Source organism: Heptranchias perlo, chromosome 8, assembly GCF_035084215.1.
Source record: "Heptranchias perlo isolate sHepPer1 chromosome 8, sHepPer1.hap1, whole genome shotgun sequence".
NCBI lineage: Eukaryota > Metazoa > Chordata > Chondrichthyes > Hexanchiformes > Hexanchidae > Heptranchias > Heptranchias perlo.
The window spans coordinates 37,768,055-37,790,253 of record NC_090332.1 but is presented as its reverse complement, the minus strand read 5'-3'; the positions used below and the strand labels follow the sequence as shown (position 1 = coordinate 37,790,253).

At 44.8% G+C, this 22,199-nt stretch overlaps 1 protein-coding gene across 10 annotated transcripts in view; it reads left to right on the top strand.

Annotated features, from left to right (window-relative positions):
* Positions 1-22,199, top strand: part of nrxn1a (neurexin 1a) — a 1,536,646-nt gene that overhangs the window by 679,674 nt on the left and 834,773 nt on the right. For all 10 annotated transcript variants that reach the window (XM_067988977.1, XM_067988981.1, XM_067988978.1 and 7 more), the window contains one exon: positions 6,309-6,747. In XM_067988977.1, the coding sequence (XP_067845078.1) occupies positions 6,309-6,747 (439 nt within the window). The remainder of the gene's footprint in view (positions 1-6,308; positions 6,748-22,199) is intronic.

The window sequence follows — 22,199 nt, the reverse complement described above, 5'->3', positions numbered from 1 at the left end:
CAATTTTTTTTTCTATATATTTTTAACTGTTACACTGCCTTCTTGTACATAGCTTTTCAGTATTTTCAGAGAAAAAAATCAGGAGCTGCTAATTTGTTTATTAACTTTAATTCAGCAGGTTTCTGGTGGCATAGCCCCATCAGTGATATAAAGCATTCAGCTGAGAAGATAGATTCACTTTAAACTACATTAGATAGTATGGTGTGTTCTGTCACATATGCGAAAATATCCTGGTTTACTCTGCATTATTAATGCCACCAGATTTGATTTCCTGGCATGCCTCTGGGGATTCTTGCTGTGGTTTGGTTGAGGTGGTTAATTTGTCTTCCAGCATCACTTCATAATGTTTTGAACTCCACTGACAACTGTTACACACTCACTTTATTCCTGCTTGCTGATCATGGACAGAGACAATAGAAAACCTACCCAGTTCTAAATTGCTACTGGACACCAAAGAAAGTTATTTTAATTAATCACTGGATCATGATCCTTCTTTTATTCTCACCACTGTGGTGGTGATTTTAATCCTACCTGCCCGGCGGAAACCAGGTGAGTGGGCAGTTAACATCGCCCAGGTTACTTATCTGCCCTGGAGCTGCTGGGAGCTGACTGGTTGGGATTTTAACCTGCTCAACTGAACAGGCAGCAAGGACGTCCGGCCAAAGCTGATGGAGTCCTTTTTTATATGCATGCATGTCAGGTCCGGATGAGGGGTAGAAAGTCAGCCAGCGGGATTTAAATGAGGACCAGGAGTTAAAATACTCTGTGCATCACTCTGGGCCAATACTCTGGGTGAGTTTCTAACTCACACCGCTACTCACTCGCCAAAAACTGGTCTGGAGTTAAAATTGGACCAATGGGGTTGATTTTTACTCCCGGCTGGAATGCGGCCTAGCGAAAGGTGGATCCGTCCAAGAGTGTTAGCAGAGAGGCTCAGCCGCTTTTAATGGCCAGGCCTCATTAGTATGCCGCTTGCCGACTTCCCAACCACCCTACCAAAATGACCAGGAAGCGGCAACCCGGCCATTAAAATCAGACATGTGAACAGTCCCGGCAGAAGGTAATTAGATCGGAGGGACTTGGTAGAAGAATCGTGATGGGGGGGTGGAACCTCGGGGCAGGGGAGGCCTAAGATTTCCATGTGGGTCCCAGAGGACCAGTCCTGCTCCTCCTGATCTACAAGAAAATTAAAATAATTTTTAAAAACTTACTTGACTGAGCCTCTTCTGGCCCTTGATGCAGCTTTGGCCTGGTGGGAAAGACACCACTGGTTCCCCATTCAAGACGCAGTTAAAATTGGCAGTTGGGTCCTGATGATATCATCGGAGTCCAATCTGCATACTTAAAGAAGGATCCTGTCGATTTCCAATGGGTGTCCTTACCACCTCCAATTTAAAATTGCAGTCAGCCAGATCGTGGTCTCTCTATTTTAACCATCCCCCTGACCAGTTTCCACTAGGTGAGGAAAGTTAAAATCAACCCCATTGCTTTTTTTAACCATTCTCCATCCTAGACAGTACTTTACCTCGTCTCTCTGCATCATCTTCTGTTTCTCCTCTTACTGTTCTGTCTCCCAAGCTGTTCACCTCCTTCCACCTCTCCTTACCCCATTTGTTTGTTTCCTGCTCTCCATCGCACACTTCTCTCCCTATTCCTTTCCCTCCCACTCGGTTTGTCTCCTTATTGCTCCACCTCCCATCTAGTGCTTCTCTGATCTCTCTCTCAGTTAGTATCTCTTCTCACTATTCCCCCACCCAGCATATGCCCCAACTCTGGACAGTTCCTACCCATGCTTCTTTCCCTTGAAATATATTCGTCTCTTCACTGCTCAATTTTTGGTAAGTAGCTTTTCTTTTTGCAATTGTGTCTACCTCACTCTAACATTTACAACCAAATAAAGCCTGTCTCTAGCCTTGGTTTATCTATCACTTCTTCCTCCTCACCTTTCCTCCAAACTGTTCTCCATTTCTTCTTGCCCACTGGTCTGACTTGCATAGACACTGAAAAGGCAATGAAGATACATTGAGTGCCAGATTACTTCTATTTAAGGTTAGGCTTACATATACAAACCTCCTTTGCTGAATGGAAGTTCGCACAAAATCAACTAAAATGTACTGATTTTTTATATTTGATACAAGATACTGAACAGAATGGTACAAATAATTTTATCCATCTATGAGTGCTGATTTACTGGACACAAGTTGTGATATTTGAGTACATAACCCATTTTCCTTTTACATATTTTGATCATGGAAGTCTGACTTGGCTCAACAATTTTTATTGCAGTAAACCACTGCTTGCTGTTATTTATCCAATGGCTATATTTCTCTTACATATCTTGGCCCCAAAATTATTCTAATTTTTTGTTGTTTCTGGGGTGCTATTTCATCATCCCTGCATTTTGTGAGGTGTATTCTGGGTCAGAACCCCTTTCCACCCTTAATGCAGTGACCTCCATAGAGGCCTCCCCGTGATCTGCCTGCCAACTCTGAACTCTCTCCAATGAGACAGTTTAAATATTTTTAAATGAAGGCCTATGGCATTGGAGTGACAAAATCCCAGACATTATGCTCGCCGTGCACCTGGGTAACTTAAATGATTTAAATGAGATGTACCTGTTGCTAGCAACAGCTGAGACTTGTGCAAGTATTTATTGTGGAGTCTCAAGACTGAAGAAACTTTAAGCACTGAATACTGCAACTAAAATAGAGCTTTTGCAGTTTTCATTTCCACATGCACAGAACTGCACTTGCCTCTGACAGCTTAAAGACCTGTATGACCACAGGGATATGTTCGTCCCCATCCATAGTAAGAGGTTCTGAGTACCATGTACGGGATTCATAATGGGCTTTGTTTGCAAGTATAATTGAGGAGAAGCAATACAAATGGAGGACAAGGAAAATGAGGCAGCATATGATGAGGATTCACTCTGAGATATTTCGTCCCCTAAAGCAAAAAAAATTACAGGCCTAGCAGATCTTTAGTGAGGAGCTTTGCATGAGAAGAGTGTACTTCATCAAAAAGGCAATAGGAGAGCTGTGTCAGCTACTGCATGAAAACCTGCAGCCAAGATCACCTGCCTGGACAGCTCTGCCTGTGGCTGTGAAAGTGACACCCCCACTCAATTATTTTTGCCACTGGCCCATTTCAACCAGCCACAGACGATCTGTGTAATATCACTCAGGGTGCCATCCAGGCATGCATTTATCTGGTAACTGACACACTTTTTAAGAAAGCTGGGGGATTCATCCAGTTTGGCATGACAGCAAGGCCATAGCATGATAGGGCCATATGGTTTTATCATGTTGCTGAGTTCCCCAAAGTACAGAGTACAATAGATGGCACCCACATAGCATTGCAAATTCCTACAGCTAACCCTCTTAATTTAACAGAAAGGACCACCATTCATTGAATGTCCACATTGTGTGTGACAACATGCAAATTTGCAGGAAGTTGCCACAATGCCTTCATCCTAATGAAATCTGCTCTCCTCGAGCTCTTCACGGAAGATAAAGTGAAGGGATGGCTTGTGGGTGACAAAATATACCCCTTGCTGCCATAGGTAGTGACCCGTCTAAGAATTGCAAGAACAGCAGCTGAGGAGAACTATAGCAAGGTAAATGCCACTTCCAGAGTAGTCATAGAGAGAACCATGTCTATGGGGTGCTTTTGCTACCTTGCTAGAACAGGAGGGCTTTGCAATATGCTCTAAATCATGTATTGTGCATAGTTATAGTTTGGTGTGCCCCTCACAATTTTGCTATCCTGGGCATGGAGATTCCTGGGGTGGTGACCCTAGCTTCTTTGGAGGCAGAAGAGAATCAGGAGGACTATCACTCGCAAGACTGCTTAATGACAGCTGCAAGAGGTATCAGAACTAAAAATTATCAATAAAGTGTTCTCATCGATTTAACGCAACCTACCTTTGTTATCACTGCCATTACTCCTTCTTCTCCACACTCATATAAATAACTTCAACCCAGTACGCATCCTGGAACATAACACCATATCAGACTTCTTTCAGTCTAAATGATCTGACTGAAGCATGAAATAAGTGCTCCCTTTCCTGTACCACGGCAATCTCCATTAACAATTGAGCATAAAATAAGTGCTCATTCTCCTTCATTACAAGGAACTCAAAAGTGAACTTAAGACATCCTGCTGTTTCCTCCCTTGGGTGTCATACTGTGCCTTTCTTACTCTATTCTAACCCTTCCAGGTACTACATGAAGGCCGGTATTGCAAGATGTGGTTGGCTGCTCTTGTGCTACAAAAAGTTCATGACACTGAGGTGACCCTCCTCTCATGGCAGCTTGATCCTGGGAGGGAGGTGCTGCTGGCTGCATGTCTGAGCTTCTGCCTGGGCAGCTTGGTGCTGCCTCTTATGTGCCACTTGAGTGAAGACCAGATGCCTGGCATGAGCTGATGTCCTGAGAAATGGCAGACTCTTGTAGATCAATTCCATCCATCACCATTTTACTGGTGTGCTAGCTGGTTTAATGGCAACTACCAAATTCTGAAGGCCTCCAGAGACAGTGATCTGCATTCCAGTCCCCACTGTCTGAAAGCCGATGTGAAGAGTGCTGTTTAATCTGTCCCCTACTGTCACCAGAGCAGCAGTCTGTACATCCATGGAGAAGGAGTCACTGACTGGTCCCTGGACAATCTGACGGAGGGGCTGACACAGATGCCAATGCAGCTGTCACATGTTTCTTTGATGCCTGCCATGAGGAAGAAGCTTCCCAGATGTTCTTGCAAATGAGAGCAGTTGACTCCAGAGTCACAGCTGTCAGTTGCTGCATAACTTCAGACACTAACCTCAAACCTTCCATCTAGTTATGATGTTCCACCTAAATCCTTTCTAGGCCTCCCCTTGGGATGAGGGAGACAGAGAAAGGGTTGGAAACCTTTGACTGTCTGCCATGTTACAGGGTTGCCATGGCGACTGTCTAGCTGGGCTCCCACCTATCTGCAACTTGCACTATCCCACCAATCTCGCCATCTCCCACAGCTAAAACAGTGTGCCTCCCCAGCAGCTCAGTGGCCTGCTCCGTGTAGGGGGTTATGCCTCTAATGTTGTCAATGCCCCCTCTGCCCCCTCCTCTTATAGACATTGTATGCAAGTTTCTCCGGTAACAAGATTGAATCATTAGGTGTCGGCTGGCATTTGAGCGATGTCTCAGGTGACATCAGACAGCTGAAGTTATAGACCTGGTGGTATTTCCGAGTTAAAGCAGAGGGAAGAGCTTTAAGGTTTTGCATGCAAATAATTACTGCTAGGAGGGATGGCAACACATATTATAAGACACCGACTTAGTGAACATCTTCACCAGAGTGCGTTGTGAAAGCTTACTGCTGGTTCAACTAATTTCAGACGATGAATACTGAAAGAGAAAGATAGGTTAAATGTTTTGATTTGGATCCATCACCAGAGCTCCCCTCTCAGAGGAGATTTACGAGGATGTTGCCAGGACTGGAGAATTTTAACTATGAGGAATGATTGGATAGGCTGGGTATGTTCTCTTTGGAACAGAGGAGGCTGAGGGGTGATTTAATTGAGGTGTACAAAATTATGAGGGGTCTAGATAAAGTGGATAGGAGGGACTTACTTCCCTTAGCAGGGGGCATAGATTTAAAGTAATTGGTAGAAGGATTAGAGGGGAGCTGAGGAAAAAAAATTTCACCCAGAGGATGGTAGGGGTCTGGAACTCACTGCCTGAAAGGATGGTAGAGGCAGAAACCCTCATCGCATTTAAAAAGTACCTGGATGTGCACCTGAAGTGCTATAACCCACAAGGTTAGGGATCAAGTGCTGGAAAATGGGATTAGGCTGGGTGGTTCATTGTCAGCCGGCACAGACACGATGGGCCAAATGGCCTCCGTCTGTACCGTAAATTTTCTATGATTCTATGACTTTAACTGCAGAGTTCTGATGAAGAACCCCACCAAAACATCAATCCAGCTCTCTCTTTCAAATGTTCATTTTCCTGCTGTGCATTTCTCGCATTTTCTGTGTTTTTTTTTTCAGAATTCCAACATTGGTGGAGTTTTTTTTTTATGAAAATGAAATTCTCTTCTTTTAAGGTGGACATTGTGAAATCACAAACGTAGGAAATCGTTGCATTTATTACATCCTGGTTGACTTTATCATGTTTTTATACTTAATGAAGAAGCCTTTTCTCTTTTTCAGTCCATGTTCCTCTTAACCTTTGTTAACTGGAGACATTTTGTCTTCAGTGAGTTTAAAGTTACATAAAGCAAGTTTCCTGAAGAATTCAGTCTTTAACATGATGTTATTTCACTTGTAGGTTGTTTATAAAAACAACGATGTTCGGTTGGAACTATCACGGCTTGCAAAACAAGGAGATCGCAAGATGAAGATTCATGGAATGGTGGCATTCAAATGTGAGAACGTTGCAACATTAGATCCAATCACATTTGAAACCCCTGAGTCCTTTATCTCGCTACCAAAGTGGAATGCTAAAAAGACAGGCTCCATTTCATTTGACTTTCGCACCACTGAGCCAAATGGACTGATTCTTTTTAGTCATGGCAAGCCACGACACCAAAAAGATGCCAAAAACCCTCGAATAGTAAAGGTGGACTTTTTTGCTATTGAAATGCTTGATGGGCATTTGTACCTTCTGCTAGACATGGGATCTGGTGCTATTAAAACAAAAGCCACTCAAAGGAAGGTGAATGATGGAGACTGGTATCACGTGGACTTTCAGAGAGATGGGCGATCAGGTGAGACTTTTTCCCTTATCAGTTACTTTTTTAAAAAGCCATCTCGTTAAACATGAGAGAGCCAATAGTTCATGCACCTTCTGGTGCAGTCCCACCACAAATCCTGTGAGAGTGAGGTGGAAGACCCAGAAAACGGACTGAGATCAGGTTACACATTGGTCCCGACCTTGCCCGAGACGTGGTGGCTAGGCATCCCTTGCCTAGCCATCAACGCCACATTTCGCGGCCTCCTGAAGATGTGCGTGGGCACCCGCCAGTCCATGCAACTGAGATGACGTCCCGTTGACCCCACAGACTCCGACGGAATCAATTGTGGAGTCACCGCCATGGTGATTCAGGGGTAACTGCCAGGATTGCATCGGCATGGAATTTCTACTCCCAAGAGTTTTAGAAAGTAGTCAAGATTATTATTGGATTTCTAGCATTGTTTCCATCTTGTGTTGCCGAAATGAAAGTAGTCTGAACTTGGCAATGCACCATAGATGTTCGCAATGGTTTCCAGTATTTTTGTGAAAAACACCCATGTTCCCCAGGGTTTCTATTCACTATTTTTAAAGGATGATAAAGTGAGCATTATAAACAAGTTAAACAGCTGAGACTCAATTAAAGAGAGTGTCGCCATCAATGCCGTATCAAAACTTTAGAAACTCAAGGGATTATACAACTTTAGCATACCCTTTTCAATAGGTTCATTTTTTTTGAATATTTCTGTTTAAATGTTAGGGAATAGGCCAAATTAGCTGATCTCAGCCAGGACCCTGGTTAAAGATATTCATGCTCAGGATTGCTATCCAGTAACCTTACTAGAAGTGCACAAGTGTGCCTACCAAGTGAGAACAGGATCAGGCCTGGCTGTGATCCCCAATTGATGATATGTGGTTGTGAAGGAGCATAATTAATATCAGTCAAGACAGTCATTCATTCAGGATTCTTCAATGATCTTGCATTTTTACTTGCACCTATTGACTCATTCTGCCTCACATTTCTGGGCTCAGTCATTCCTTCTGGCAACTGTTAACAGAGAGACATTTTCAAATGGAAATTAGAGAACTCTCCTAATGGCTGTGAGTTTACGCATTGTCTCAAGTTTGATCCCAGTCTGGATTAACTGATTTCCACCTGGTTAGAGAGGTTCCCGCTTGTGATCATATCCAGTGCTCTTACGGGAGGTGTGAACATTTGCAAGTTAGGGAGAGAAGTTTGGGCCAGGCTGTGATTTCCCATATTTTCTCTTTAAACCCATTGGGTTTTTTTTGCATCTTTTGCAAGAGAAATAGTTAAAATCCAAAGTCAATTGCCGATAACTTACAGATTTTGAAAAAGTGTGTGGTACATGAAAAAGTGTGCATGAAAAAATTCAGCCTGTTTTATTAGCTAAAGCGGGAACTGTAAGAGCTTACTGTTGGAAGACAGATATTGATGTACATGACATAATGGGGCCGATTTTAAAATGGAATTGCCGGTGCGTTGGGGGCAAGGGGGCTGCGAAAATCGGGAAAATCCTGAGCGGGTTCGGAAGCCAGCTCCAACCCGCCAACTTCCGGAGTTGCCACAGACGCACCTGTATGCACGCACGCTTCACGAATTCGGAAGTCCCGACGGCAGTTAAAGTGTGGGACGATACTTAAACCACTTATTGACACAGTTGATGTTGTTTAAGTCGTTAATTTTATGGAGATTGAGGCACGGGTGCGATTTTAATTCAACCTCAGCGAGTATCCCGTGCTGTGGGAAACACTCCATGTTCAAGGAGACGTGTTTCAGGCAGCAGCCAGTTGGACATTTAAATGCCTGTTTGACAGATAGGGATAAAAGGTAAGTTATTGCAGCAGGGCACTCAGGTGTCTCAGACAAACTTTTGGCTCGGAAATCTTTGTGTTTAGACTGAAAATTCTTGGTTTACACTCAGAATTCTTCTGTTTACACATATTTACCAACTTTTTGGACCACCTCAAACTGACACCATCAGGATGGGGGGCACCATGGTTGCATTCACCACTACATCCGAGGATGAGCAACCTCACCGGACTCGTCAGGCATGGCGTGCACTTGTGCCACCTGGAGCTCCACTAAACAGTGCTATGCCACAGGGACCTGCACAAGAGCACAGAGGGCAACAACAGAGGGAGCGCCATCGCAGAAGGCACTACCCTCGTCAGAGTATCTACAGACCGAGGCTCAGCTTCCTGGACCTCTCTGAGGAGCAGTGCATACAGAGGCTGAGAGTGAGTCACCAAGTGGTCGAAGACATCTGCAGCCTCCTTTGTGACGAGCTGCTCCCGGCTGGACCTGGCGGCATCTCCTTACCCGTCGCTGTTAAAGTCACCATTGCCCTCAACTTCTTCGCCTCCAGATCATTCCGGGGTGCCACCGGTGACATCGTCGGGGTCCCTCAGTCGTCTGCACACAAGTGCGTAAGGCAGGTCACCGATGGCTTTCGTAGGGTCTTGCAACACATCGACTTCCCCATGGACGACCTCAGCCTGACGAATAGGGCAGTGGGATTCCACTCTGTGTCTGGCTTCCCACGAGTACAGGCTGCAATCGATTGTACCCATATAGCAATCCAAGCACCTCCACATGAGCCAGGACTGTTCATCAACAGAAAGGGGTATCACTCCATCAACACTCAGCTCGTTTCCGACCACCGCAAAAGACTCCTTCACATGTGCGCCAGATTCCCTGGCAGCTGCCACGATTCCTTCATTCTGAGGGAATCCAACATCCTGGGGCTCTTCCATGCACCGAACACACTCCAGGGCTGGCTCCTCGGGGACAAGAGATACCTCCTGCACAGTGGCTCATGACACCCCTGAGGAACCCCATCACCGAGCAATAGCATCGATACAACGACAGCCACGTCGCCATCAGTTGTATTGTTGAGCATGTCATAAGGCTGCTCAAGATGCGATTTAAGTGCCTTGATCATTCTGGGGGAGCGCTTCAATACGCACCAGACAGAGTGGGGCGCAGTATAGTAGTGTGTTGTGTCCTGCACAAAATGGCACAACAGAGAGGGGTGCCGCTTGAGGAGTCCCCATCCACATCTGCTATTCACATTGAGGAGGCAGAGGAGGAGGCGGAAAACAAACCCATGGTCAGAGCAGCGGCTGCTCGTGATTCCAGGGAGTCACTGATACGTGAACGGTTCTCCTAACATCAGAAAGTGTGAAGAGTCCAGTCCTCAGACCACCTGGAAAGAGCAGCGCCAATACCAGCACCCCCCCACCCCCCCGCACAAAACAGTCCTGCAACTACACATACACCCTCTGTAAAGTGACCCACTGGGTGGCATCAAGCGTCGCCATTCATGGTGAAGCTCATGAAAGGGCGCTATCACAAAAGCCAGTCAAGAATGGGCAAGACGTGACAGTAGTGGTGAGAATGATAACATGTAATGTGACTTTAACAAAAACCAAATAGAAATGAAAAACATGAACGTCTGTCAGACACCCTGTGCATACCCTTAGTGATCACAAAACCTTAGCCTTTCTCTTCCTACTACTTCTACTTGGTGCATCCCCTGTGGCTGCAGCTGAGATAGTGGCAGGTTACTCATGTTCATGCTCTGACTGCTTAGATTCTTTCGGCCTATGCCCTCTGGGTTTTGGAGCCCGTGAGGGCCCCTCCAAAGACTGCTGCACCTGCACCTGGAGAGGAGGCAGTATTGCGGATTTTGGTTGAGAGGGGGGCAATGGGTAAGACGTGGGAGCGCTTTGAGTGGCATCCCCACTTCCACGTCCCCTTTCGCCATCATCCCTCTCCTGGGCCACGGCCACCTCACTCCTACCACCCTGCTGGACCACAGTGTGGAGGACATGTGTGATGCCTTGGAAGGCCACTTCTAAAGTATCTTTCAGCCTGCTTAAGGTGGCAGAATGTTCTTCACTCTGAGTCCGAACGGCTGTTATCACGTCCTGAATTGACTCATTTGTGAGCCGTGCTTGAAGCTCAATGGAGGCTAGCCTTCTCTCCATCACAGACATTCCTGCACTGTCTCGGACAGTTGCGCATGTCCCTGTGACAGTATCTCAGAGATTCCCTCTCGTACCTGTGCCACCATTCCACTCGTGCAGGAGTTGGACTCCTCCATCCTCTGCGCTGTTGTGGAGAGTGTGCGTAGCACCTGTTCCAGTACCTCGCAAATGTGCTGTTGTCCCTTGATCATTCTCCTTTTAAAGAATGGCCCCCGGGGTTCAGCATCTGTGTCCAGCTGAGCAGAGCCTGGAGAGGAGTGCTCCCACCGACGCGGAATCTCCACAGCTGCCCCTGTCACCAAGTCTGTTCGTGCTCACTTGTGTGTGGTGACTCACCAGGTGCCAACCCAACTAACTGACTACTAGGGCCCACCGAGGTATGAGTATCTGTGCTGGTGGATGGCTCGCTAAGATGTGATGCTCCTCTGAGGAATTGCCCTCTGTCGCCACTACGGTCGTTGAAGGGCCTGTAAGAGAACAGAAGGCAATATTAAGCATAATCACAGATGTGTCATGTTGCGATGAGAATACTGAGGTGTTCAACATGCCAAGCGTTGTTAACATCAATTCATGTTGTGTGTGATGAATGTTAAAGTTCTGTCACCAGACGTTTGCGAGGTGCCAGTCTCGGCGTGCCCAACGGACAGGCACTCGAGGGTGCGGCTGATCTGCAAGGCCTCCTGCTGCGCGTCTGTGAGGACCACTATTTGTTGTGGCCCCCCTCCAACCATCGCCCTCTCGTGTGCATCTTGCACTCTATTCTCCTAGAAGGGGAGAAAGAACAGACGTGTGAGTGAGTGATGGTGAAGTGGCCAACCGATGAATGCATTGCTTTGGGGGAGACTGACCGTGAAAGAGGTGCATCAGAGAATGAGTATGAGACAGAGCCATCACATTGGATGAGGATTGGATTGAGTGGTAGTGGTGGGGTGACTAATGGGAAGGTCAGGAAGTGCTCAGGAAGTACAGCTAAGTTGAGGATGAGCCTTAAATGGGTGTGTGGAGTGATGTGATGGAGTAGTCCTGGCAGTGCAGAATGAGTTGGGGGGGTTGGTGTTGGTGATGTGGAACACGGAATGCAGGAGAATCAGTAAGTGCACTCACTGTTGCTGACCTAGTTGGGTCATTAAGTACTTCCTGCACTGGAGCCAGGTGCGCAAGATGCTGCTGCTGCTGGTGACCTCCTCTGCCACCTCGAGCCAGGCCTTCTTGGTGGCAGAGGCAGGGCACTTCCTTCCCACCGCGGGGTAAAATACTTCCCTCCTCCTTACCCTGACTGGGAGCTGCTGCAGTGAGGCATCACTAAATCTTGGAGCAACCTTGCCCCCGTTCTGCTCCATTGTATTTTTTGGTCTTTGTGCAGCAAAATCCTTTGGAGCAATGGGCCTTTAAACAGAGCCGCTCCAGCTGACAGCCTGTCATGCGGGTGCGCAGTCCGCCCACTGCGCAGCTTTCGTTCTGGGCCACCAATTAATTCGCGATCATGTGGGAAACGTTAACACTTTATTAGTCGGGTTATCCACGCGCCCGTTGACACCTCCTGCTGCCACCCTGCTGCCCTTTCAAAATCGAGTTTGGTCGTATTATTTTTTATCAATTGTTTTTCTACATTTGTCACAATTTTTCTAATACCCTTTAAATTTGCTCTGTGGTGAAGTGATCAGGCAAATGACCTATTGGAGGTCTCTGTCACTTTTACTTCAGAAGCAGATGGCAGTGACTGCACAATTCAGCTCTCCATCTGATTCCATCCTCTCCCTGCGGAAAGTGCCTCATCTCTGATTGCCACCTCTATTTGAAGGGCTAAGATTAAAAGCTCACTGTTACTTGTCAATTGAAGGCAGAGTGCAGTGGTGCACACCAAAACATTGCATTATCAGACTAGCCTGCTTATTGGATTTTTCCCCCTAATTTTCTTCCCTTTCTTCCCCCCTCAGAAACACTTAGACTTTTAGAAAGACTTGGATATCAGGATAGCTTGTTTTTACCTTTCCCCCCCAGGAAACATAGTCTTGCCCAGGTGCAAAGATCAGGAAAAAGGGGTGGCGATATATTTCGTCGAATCTTCACCCCTCACATTACCCTGGGGGTCAGGAAACTCTGCTCCATAATTTCTTATTATGTTACTTAGAAACATCTCAAGATGCTTCACATACAATTAATTTCTCTTAAGTATGTTGTGTAACCATGTGCAACAGCCATCAGATGAATGGTTTAGTGGTGGTATTGTTTGAGTTAGGAATGTTGCCCAGGAGACTGGGAAAATACCTGCTCGTCTTTGAAAGGTGTAATGTGATCTCAACTAACTGACTACAAGGGCCCATTGAGGTGTGAGTATCTGTGTTGGTAGATGGCTCGCTAAGATGTGATGTTCCACTGAGGAATTGCCCTCTGCCATCAAAAACAGCCAGACGAGGCCACGTTTAAACTTTTCATTCAAAGGGCGGCACCTCCAACAATATAGCAATACTGTAGTGAAGTGCCAGCATAAGTAATGTGCTCAAGTCCCTTCGTGTAGCTTGAACTGATAAGGATAGATTCTAAGTAGCGGATGGGCTTACCATCCTATATTCCACCTGATTTTCATTTCCAGTGGCCATATGATGGGCAGCCAATCCACTATCCCCAGTTTTCCATCGGCGGTGAAAGTTAATATCATCCCCATAATCTTCTGTCGCTAAAGCATCAGTGATGTGAAGTTGATGATCATCTCCTGAAGGTGAAGATGTTGATTTATGCCAGGGAACAGTTCTACAGATAAGAGCAGTCCTTCAGTACCTCTTTCAAGTGGCCACTCTTCATGTGTGAGCTTAGATCGTGAATGTCAGAAAGCTATTCGACCGTGTTGGTAATCACAGTTGAGCGCAATCCCGCCCTTACCTGACACCTACACATGTGCACTTTCCAGTTAAAGTCACTACATAGGAATAAGGAAAAGGAATCTTGGGTGAATTATCTTGCTCCTTAACCCCAGGAGCACTGTGGCCATCTGAATCATCCTTATTGCTACTCTGGCTGAGTTCAGCACAGACTAGCCATTGAACCTGAGCCCATTTTGACCTGTATGGGTGCGGACTACACAAGGTGGCACAAGTAACTACTAAGGCATTGGGGATAGTTTATGCAGCGGATTTTCTTCCAGAGAGGTATCTGGGCGGCTTGTCGGCAGAATGCACCGGCCGGTCTTTCCGCTGGGAAGACCTGTCTGTTTTGAGGACCAGGCCTCATTTTCATTGGACCAGCGGACTACAGCCAGCGGAAACCAAGTGCTCTGTGGCAGCCCACGGGGGTGGGGCCGGAGTGGCAGTGATCCATTGGCTTCATAGGCATATGGGATACTTTCCATTATTAGCCAAAGCATAGAATGTAAGAGCAGAGAGGTTATGTTAGAACTGTATAAAAGACTAGTTAGGCCATAGCTTGAGTACTGCATACAGTCCTGGTCACCACATTACAGGAAAGACGTGATTGCACTAGGGAGGGCACAAAGGAGATTTATGAGGATGTTGCCAGGACTGGAGAATTTTAGCAATGAGGAAAGATTGGATAGGCTGGGGTTGTTTTCTTTGGAACAGAGGAGGCTGAGGGGTGATTTGATAGAGGTGTATAAAATTATGAGGGGCCTAGATAGAGTGGATAGGAAGGACCTATTTCCCTTAGCAGAGAGGTGAATAACCAGGGGGCATAGATTTAAAGTAATTGGTAGAAGGATTAGAGGGGAGCTGAGGAGAAATTTTTTCACCCAGAGGGTGGTAGGGATCTGGAACTCACTGCCTGATAGGATGGTAGAGGCAGAAACCCTCATTGCAATTAGAAAGTGCTTGGATATGCACTTGAAGTGCCGTAACCTACAAGGCTACAGACCAAGAGCTGGTAAGTGGGATTTGGCTGGATAGCTCTTTTTTGTCCGGCACAGATATGATGGGCCAAATGGCCTACTCCTGTGCCATAAATTTCTATGATTCTATGATAGGTCCCCAATTTCCATTTTAAATGGGCCTGCTGCTTGACTCTAGGGCCACTCCGGATGCCTAGCCGGGTGAAAATGTCTCAATTTAGAAAAGTGGAAACCAGTTTTAAACCACAAAGAATTAGATATGGGGATGGTGTCAGAGGACTGGAGGATTGCAAATGTTACACCCCTGTTCAAAAAAGGGGAGACGGATAAACCCAGCAATTACAGGCCAGTCAGCCTAACATAAGTGGTGGGGAAACATTTGGAGACAATAATCCGGGACAAAATCTGGCTTAGTGGCAGAAGGCAGAGGGTGATGGTCGAAGGTTGTTTTTGTGACTGGAAGCCTGTGGCCAGTGGGGTACCACAGGGATCGGTGCTGGGTCCCTTGCTGTTTGTGGTCTACATTAATGACTTGGATATGAATGTAAAAGGTATGATCAGTAAGTTCGCTGATGATACAAAAATTGGTAGGGTGGTAAATAGCGAGGAGGATAGCCTCAGTCTGCAGGACGATATAGATGGGTTGGTCAGATGGGCGGAACAGTGGCAAATGGAATTTAACCCGGAAAAGTGCGAGGTGATGCACTTTGGAGGGACTAACAAGGAAAGGGAATACACAATGAATGGGAGGACCCTAGGCAAGACAGAGGGTCAGAGGGATCTTGGTGTGCAAGTTCACAGATCCCTGAAGGCGGCGGAACAGGTAGATAAGGTGGTAAAGAAGGCATATGGGATACTTGCCTTTATTAGCCGAGGCATAGAATATAAGAGCAAGGAGGTTATGATGGAGCTGTATAAAACACTGGTTAGGCCACAGCTGGAGTACTGTGTGCAGTTCTGGTCGCCACACTACAGGAAGGATGTGATCGCTTTGGAGAGGGTGCAGAGGAGATTCACCAGGATGTTACCAGGGCTGGAGCGCTTCAGCTATGAAGAGAGACTGGGAAGATTGGGTTTGTTTTCCTTGGAGCAGAGGAGGCTGAGGGGGGACATGATTGAGGTGTACAAAATTATGAGGGGCACAGATAGGATGGATACTAAGGAGCTTTTTCCCTTCGTTGAGGGTTCTATAACAAGGGGACATAGATTCAAGGTAAAAGGCGGGAGGTTTAGAGGGGATTTGAGAAAGAACTTTTTCACCCAGAGGGTGGTTGGAGTCTGGAACTCACTGCCTGAAAGGGTTGTGGAGGCAGGAACCCTCACAACATTCAAGAAGCATTTGGATGAGCACTTGAAATGCCATAGCATACAAGGCTACGGACCAAATGCTGGAATATGGGATTAGAGTAGACAGGGCTGATGGCCGGCGCGGACACGATGGGCCGAAGGGCCTCTATCCGTGCTGTATAACTCTATGACTCTATGACTCTATGACTAAAATGAATTGGCACTTGGAAAGCTTTGGGCTAATAAATGAAAATCAACTTGGATTTGTTAAAGGAAAACTGTGTGTGACTAACTTGATTGAGTTCTTTGATGAAGTAATGGAGAGAGTTGATGAGGGTAGTGTGGTTGATGTATATATGGATTTTCAAAAGGCATTTGATAAAGTACCACATAATAGACTTGTTAGAAAAATTAAAGCTCAGGGGATTAAAGGGACAGTGGCAGCATGCATACAAAATTGGCTAAAGGACAGAAAGCAGAGAGTAGTGGTGAACGGTTGATTTTCAGACTGGAGGGAAGTATACAGTGGTGTTCCCTAGGGGTCAGTATAAGGACCACTGCTCTTTTTGAAATATATTAATGACCTGGGTATAGAGGGTATAATTTTAAAGTTTGCAGATGACACGAAACTCGGAAATGTAGTAAACAATGCGGAGGATAATAACAGACTTCAGGAGGACATAGACAGACTGGTGAAATGGGCAGACACGGGGCAGATGAAATTTAATGCAGGGAAGTGTGAAGTGGTGCATTTTGATAGGAAGAATAAAGAGAGGCAATGTAAACTAAATGGTACAATTTTAAAGGATGTTTAGGAACAGAGAGAACTAGGGTTGCACACATACAAATCTTTGAAAGTGGCTGGACAAGTTGAGAAGGCTGTTAAAAAAGTATATTGGATCATGGGCTTTATCACTAGAGGCATAGAGCACAGAAGCATGGAAGCTAAGCCAAATCTTTATAAAACACTGGTTAGGCCTCAGATGAAGTATTGTGTTCACTTCTGGGCATCACACTTTGGAAAGGATGTCAAGGCCTTAGAGAGGGTGCAGAAGAGATTTACTAGAATGGTACCAGGGATAAGAGACTTCAGTTATATGGAGAAACTGGAGAAGCTGGGGTTGTTCTCCTTGGAACAGAGAAGGTTAAGGGGAGATTTGATAGAGGTGTCCAAAATGATGAACGGTTTTGACAGAGTAAATAATGAGAAACTATTTCCAGTGGCAGAAGGGTCGGTAACCAGAGGACACAGGTTTAAGATGATCTGCAAAAGAGCCAGAGGCGAAATGAGGAAACATTTTTTTACGCAGCGAGTTGTAATGGTCTGGAATGCACTGCCTGAAAGGGATTTGGAAGCAGATTCAACAGTAACTTTCAAAAAGGAGTTGGATAAATACTTGAAGGGAAAAAAATTACAGGGCAATGGTGAAAGAGCAGGAGAATGGGACTAATTGGATAGCTCTTTCAAAGAGACGGCACGATGGGCCGAATTACCTCCTCCTGTGATGTACCTACAATGATACTATGATTGTCACCATGGTTAAATCCATGGCCTGGACTGGCTGCCCTTTAAGAGAGGAGTGTGGGTGGTGAAAAGTAGCACCATTTAGGGCAAGAAAAGGAGGATTGGTGTGGTTCACAATATGACAGGAAATATTGGTAGTGACATAGTGCAAGCAGACAACATCAGTGAAGAGGAATAGCGCAGGTCAGAAATGTACACTGGCAAAATGAAGTAAAAAAATAAATGGCGGACAAACAATGGCACTCGCTGCAGTCCTGTCAGACAGATTGCAGTTTTAGCTTATCTTCATTTTACATAGCATTAGCTTTAAAAACTATTGAGGAAAATGTATGGTAATATTATGTAGTTAGTAGCAAGCTTATAAGGAATCAAACTAGCTTTTAATGGGCTCATCAGAACCCACGCAAGAAACCTAACAAACATTGCTGATCTCTTTGTATGACGTGAGTCATACACATATTTGTGCTTTAGCAATGTAATTTATTCATTAATCTTTCATTATCTATTAAGTTTTTACATAAGTGTTTGGCTATATGCATATGATGACATTGGTGCTGTCTTAATTATCATCCAGAGTGTATCTAGGTGGCAAATATGAATTATTTAATGATCTGTCTCACTTACATGTGTTGACTTTTATTATCTACATTCAAAGCTTTTTTCCACAGATATTGCTAAGTATTTCCATCATTTTCAGTTTTTATTTTAGGTTTCCAGCATCTGCAGTATTTTGCCTTTTGTTTTATTGTCCAAAGCTTCTTTGTTATTTTGTGTTTCAAAAGTTCAAGCCTCGTCTGAAAATGGTATTTAATTTTATAATTTCACAGTATCAAGTGCATGCATGAAGCTAGAGATGCTACTATCCAATTAAGCCCCAGACCAACTGATAGAATATGCAGTCAATTCACCAAGGTCACCATTGATGCTACCACATCAGACCATGTATCTCAGAACTCTTTGTCTTTGTGCTTTACCGAATCCTGTGACACCTGTGCATAATGTTGATTAGAGAATTTGTTCTTCATGAATGTTGACAATTTTGAGGAAGATGATAGAGAGTTACCATCATCTAAAATCAAGTACATGTCTACCGGGTACAATTAATTTTTAAATGAATGTACTCCATTAATAATGTCCATTTGGTGGCAACTAATCTGGACCAATTCTTTTGCAAGGTACTGCCCATTTTATAGAATATTACCCAATTGAAGTAAGAGTTCTGCCTCCACAGGTGTAGTGCTTACTTTAGTATTTAGGTCCTTCTCTAAGAATTTTAAATGGTAGCCATTAATACTTTGGTGCTTTCATATGAATAGAGCCCATATTTCTTTTTTGTACACTGTTTTTAAATGTGGCATAAATGGTCCTATAGAGCTTCTGACCCTAAACAAGGTAACTATCATCCCAGCCTGCAGTCACAAAAATGTCAGCTATCTCAGTTCCTTTCTATTCATAAATGGAAAACAGTAAAATATTACTGTTACATTGTACAAGTCGTTTTGGGGCATTTAAAGCACATATTGATATGTTAAATGCTGTATTAATTTTGAAGGGACCAGAAACTGCTTCAGAAAAAAAGAAGCTTATTTAGTGAACTTGTTGTAAAATCGGGTGTTGATTTATGAAAAAAATGTCATAAGTGTTGAGTTACCTTACATTTTTTGTAACTAATTGGAGGTTTTGGACAGCTGCCATTTATTTGAAGTTCCAACAGGCTTGTGCCCATAATTTCCACCATGGTATATTCACAGATTTAGCCATGTCATCAGGGGAAAGAATCATGTGGAGACTTGCTACTTTCCCAAAGGAATGGAGTTCCCATGGGCTGCTCACTCATACCTTACAACAAGTGGTTTCAGAGCTGCATTGGTAGAAACTTGGAGGCAGATTAGCCACCTGTCCTCTGGATTGGACTGTGGTGTATAGTGCAAAGGCCTAAGGAAGTGGAAGAAAATATTGTTTTAAAAGAGTGGAAAAGAATAGCCAATATTACGAATCTGTACCTAATAATTTTAATGATGTGGAGATGCCGGTGATGGACTGGGGTTGACAATTGTAAACAATTTTACAACACCAAGTTATAGTCCAACAATTTTATTTTAAATTCACAAGCTTTCGGAGGCTACCTCCTTCCTCAGGTGAACGATGCGGATGTTTCATGTGCATTCGATGTGTGCAGTCTCACCACCTGTAGTTACTATATCTTTGTTTTTATGGCACTGTAATTTCCTCTGTCAGCCTTATTAAAATATTATGGATCCAAGCATCAGAAATGCCTTTGATTAGGAGGCCAACCATTAGTGGGGGAAGGAACTGAGTGGTGTTGCAGCTTCTTAAAGAGTTGAGAACTATGTTACTTCTAACTGAGGGTAAAGCAGCATTTAGGGAAGGGAACATATCCAGAAGGGACAGAGGGCCGCCAGGTTTTCTGATGGGGCTGTAGAAGTCCGACTAGAAGTTAAACAGAGTGGGTGCACTATCTTTGGCATGGACAGACACAGACACCCCTAAGAAAAGCTCCCCAGGGGAATTAGAGGCGCTCACGACATCCACCAATGGCAACTCCACCAAATCCACACGTAGAAACAGCACATGTTTGTTCAAGTATCACAGTTCATCTTCTTCCCCATGGACAACCAATAGCAGCATGAGAACGCTCTGCAATCTTACGGAGTGGTAGGATTCTTGAAAGTACAGCAGGCTATCGATTGCGCCCAGATGGCCCTGCATGTTCCATTACTCGGTGCCGCCAGTTACAGGAATTGCAAACAGTCCCACTCTCTCAAAGCGGAGTTCGTCCATAACTATCAGCACCACATAATGCAAGTAAATGCTCAATTTCCTGGAAGCTGTCATAACGCCTCAATTTTACGGCAGTCCATGGTTCCACCAATCTTTAAAGCAAGTCTTAGGATGGCTCCTGAAGATCAAGGCTGATTCCTGCAGGCGTGGCTGATGACACTTCTGTGATTTCCCATGACACTAACTGCAGATATAATCAGGTGCATGTCTCCATTAGAGTCATCAAGTCTGGATTGATCGAGAGTGTGAGGTGAGGTAATTGTCAGTGGCAAACATGCATTGCACAGCACATTAATGGTTGATCTGAGTGGTTTCTCTTACCTTGCTAGACCTAGTAAGATCATTACAAATTTTCATGTGCTGTTTCTACAAAGATATAGTAACTACAGGTGGTGAGACTGCACACATCGAATGCACATGAAACATCAGGGTACGCTTCACCCTTCCAATCTTTGCGCTCAAACCCAATCAGAAAATCTCATATACTGCTAGAATATTACTTTGAAGGGTACAACGTGTTATAACACACTGGCCTAGATTTTCATCTCCCATCCTATCCAAAATTAGGCAGCAAAGCCATCACTACATTCCTAGTCTGGCTTCAATTTTTCTCCCCTTCCCCATCCGAGCCGGGAAGGCCACCAACCAACATTTCCCTATCCACTGCATATAAATGATGGCGAGGAGGAGCGTCCCATTTCTTTGCCTCCCACCACTGCTCTCGCCGAGGACCACCAGGAGAGGGATGGCAGTCTTCCCTTCTGGACCCCCCTTTTGACATAGAGGACCCAGTAGTGGGCCTCTCTCTCTCCCTTTAGGCCACAGCCACTCATTGGATGATGGCCTCGGTCTAGAATGAGGCCTGAAAAAGAAATTATCGGCTAATCTGCAGGGCTCTATTACTCACTTTAATTGGACCCCTCCAATTTGGGTGCTGCAGTGACGTTTCTGCTGCAACGCTGCAGTCATTTTCCTCCCTTGGCAGCGGTGGGCTTCCTCTTGGTGACAAGAAGCTTGCCCAGCATCATTGATGACCCCCAACCCAGGTCACGACTATGGGCGGAAGTCTTGCCCTAACTCTACTTGCGCAGGTTAAGGAAATCCAGACTGCTACGTCTTGATTGGTGGTGCACCACAAGAACACTTCTTGTATTCTATCAGGACAGGCTGTGGGAAGGAGGCTATTCCAATCAGAAAAAGCAGTTACGTTAAGGTACTTTTAACCAAGAGTGAATGGAATGTGTCTAAACAAATATCCTTGCTTCAAACTGTTTCAACCTGCCCAAACGCAGAGGATTGCAGTCCTCTTCAACACACCTTTGTGTCCATAGGCTGTGAAGATTGTTGATCCAGCCAGTCACTTTTTCTAATAGACCGGCCTTCAAAGCAAGTGTCTATTCCTGAGAGAAATCACCAGTATAAAAACTGGAGCAGTTCAGTTTATCATTTTGTGGTGCATGGGAATAAATTAGGTTCCGTAAGCTTGTGCTTACATAATTTGTATAAAAATTGTTTTGTTTTTGCTGAAGAACAAATTTGTTTATTTTTCTGCATAGTTCTCTAAGAAGACATCAAAGAGATTATATTGACTAGATTGTTTTGATTAATTCCTTATAGGCGGTCTCCAGACTCATGGTATTGTATTGGTGTGTTCACTATCTCATCTACGCTGTTTGCTTCAGTGCCAAAATTCCCAGTGGTTGGGAACATTGTTCCCACGTATCACATTGGGAACTTGATCTACATAATTAGTGATCCCCAACCTGGAAGTTGAGGCACAATACAACAAGCCTAAATCGGGCAGGCACACCTCGTACACCACACACTGCTGCCTCCCCAAAGATTGCAGAACAGTTATAACAACTATAGCCAAGAGACCATGGAGCCCAGTAGATTGAAGGCATAACACCTTAATCAAATTGATGCATACATTAACAAAACCACACATTAGCAAAAGGTGGGTGAAAGTATGTAATACTTTAAAATGTATTTCTCGTAAAATTTATAATATATTCCTCACGTT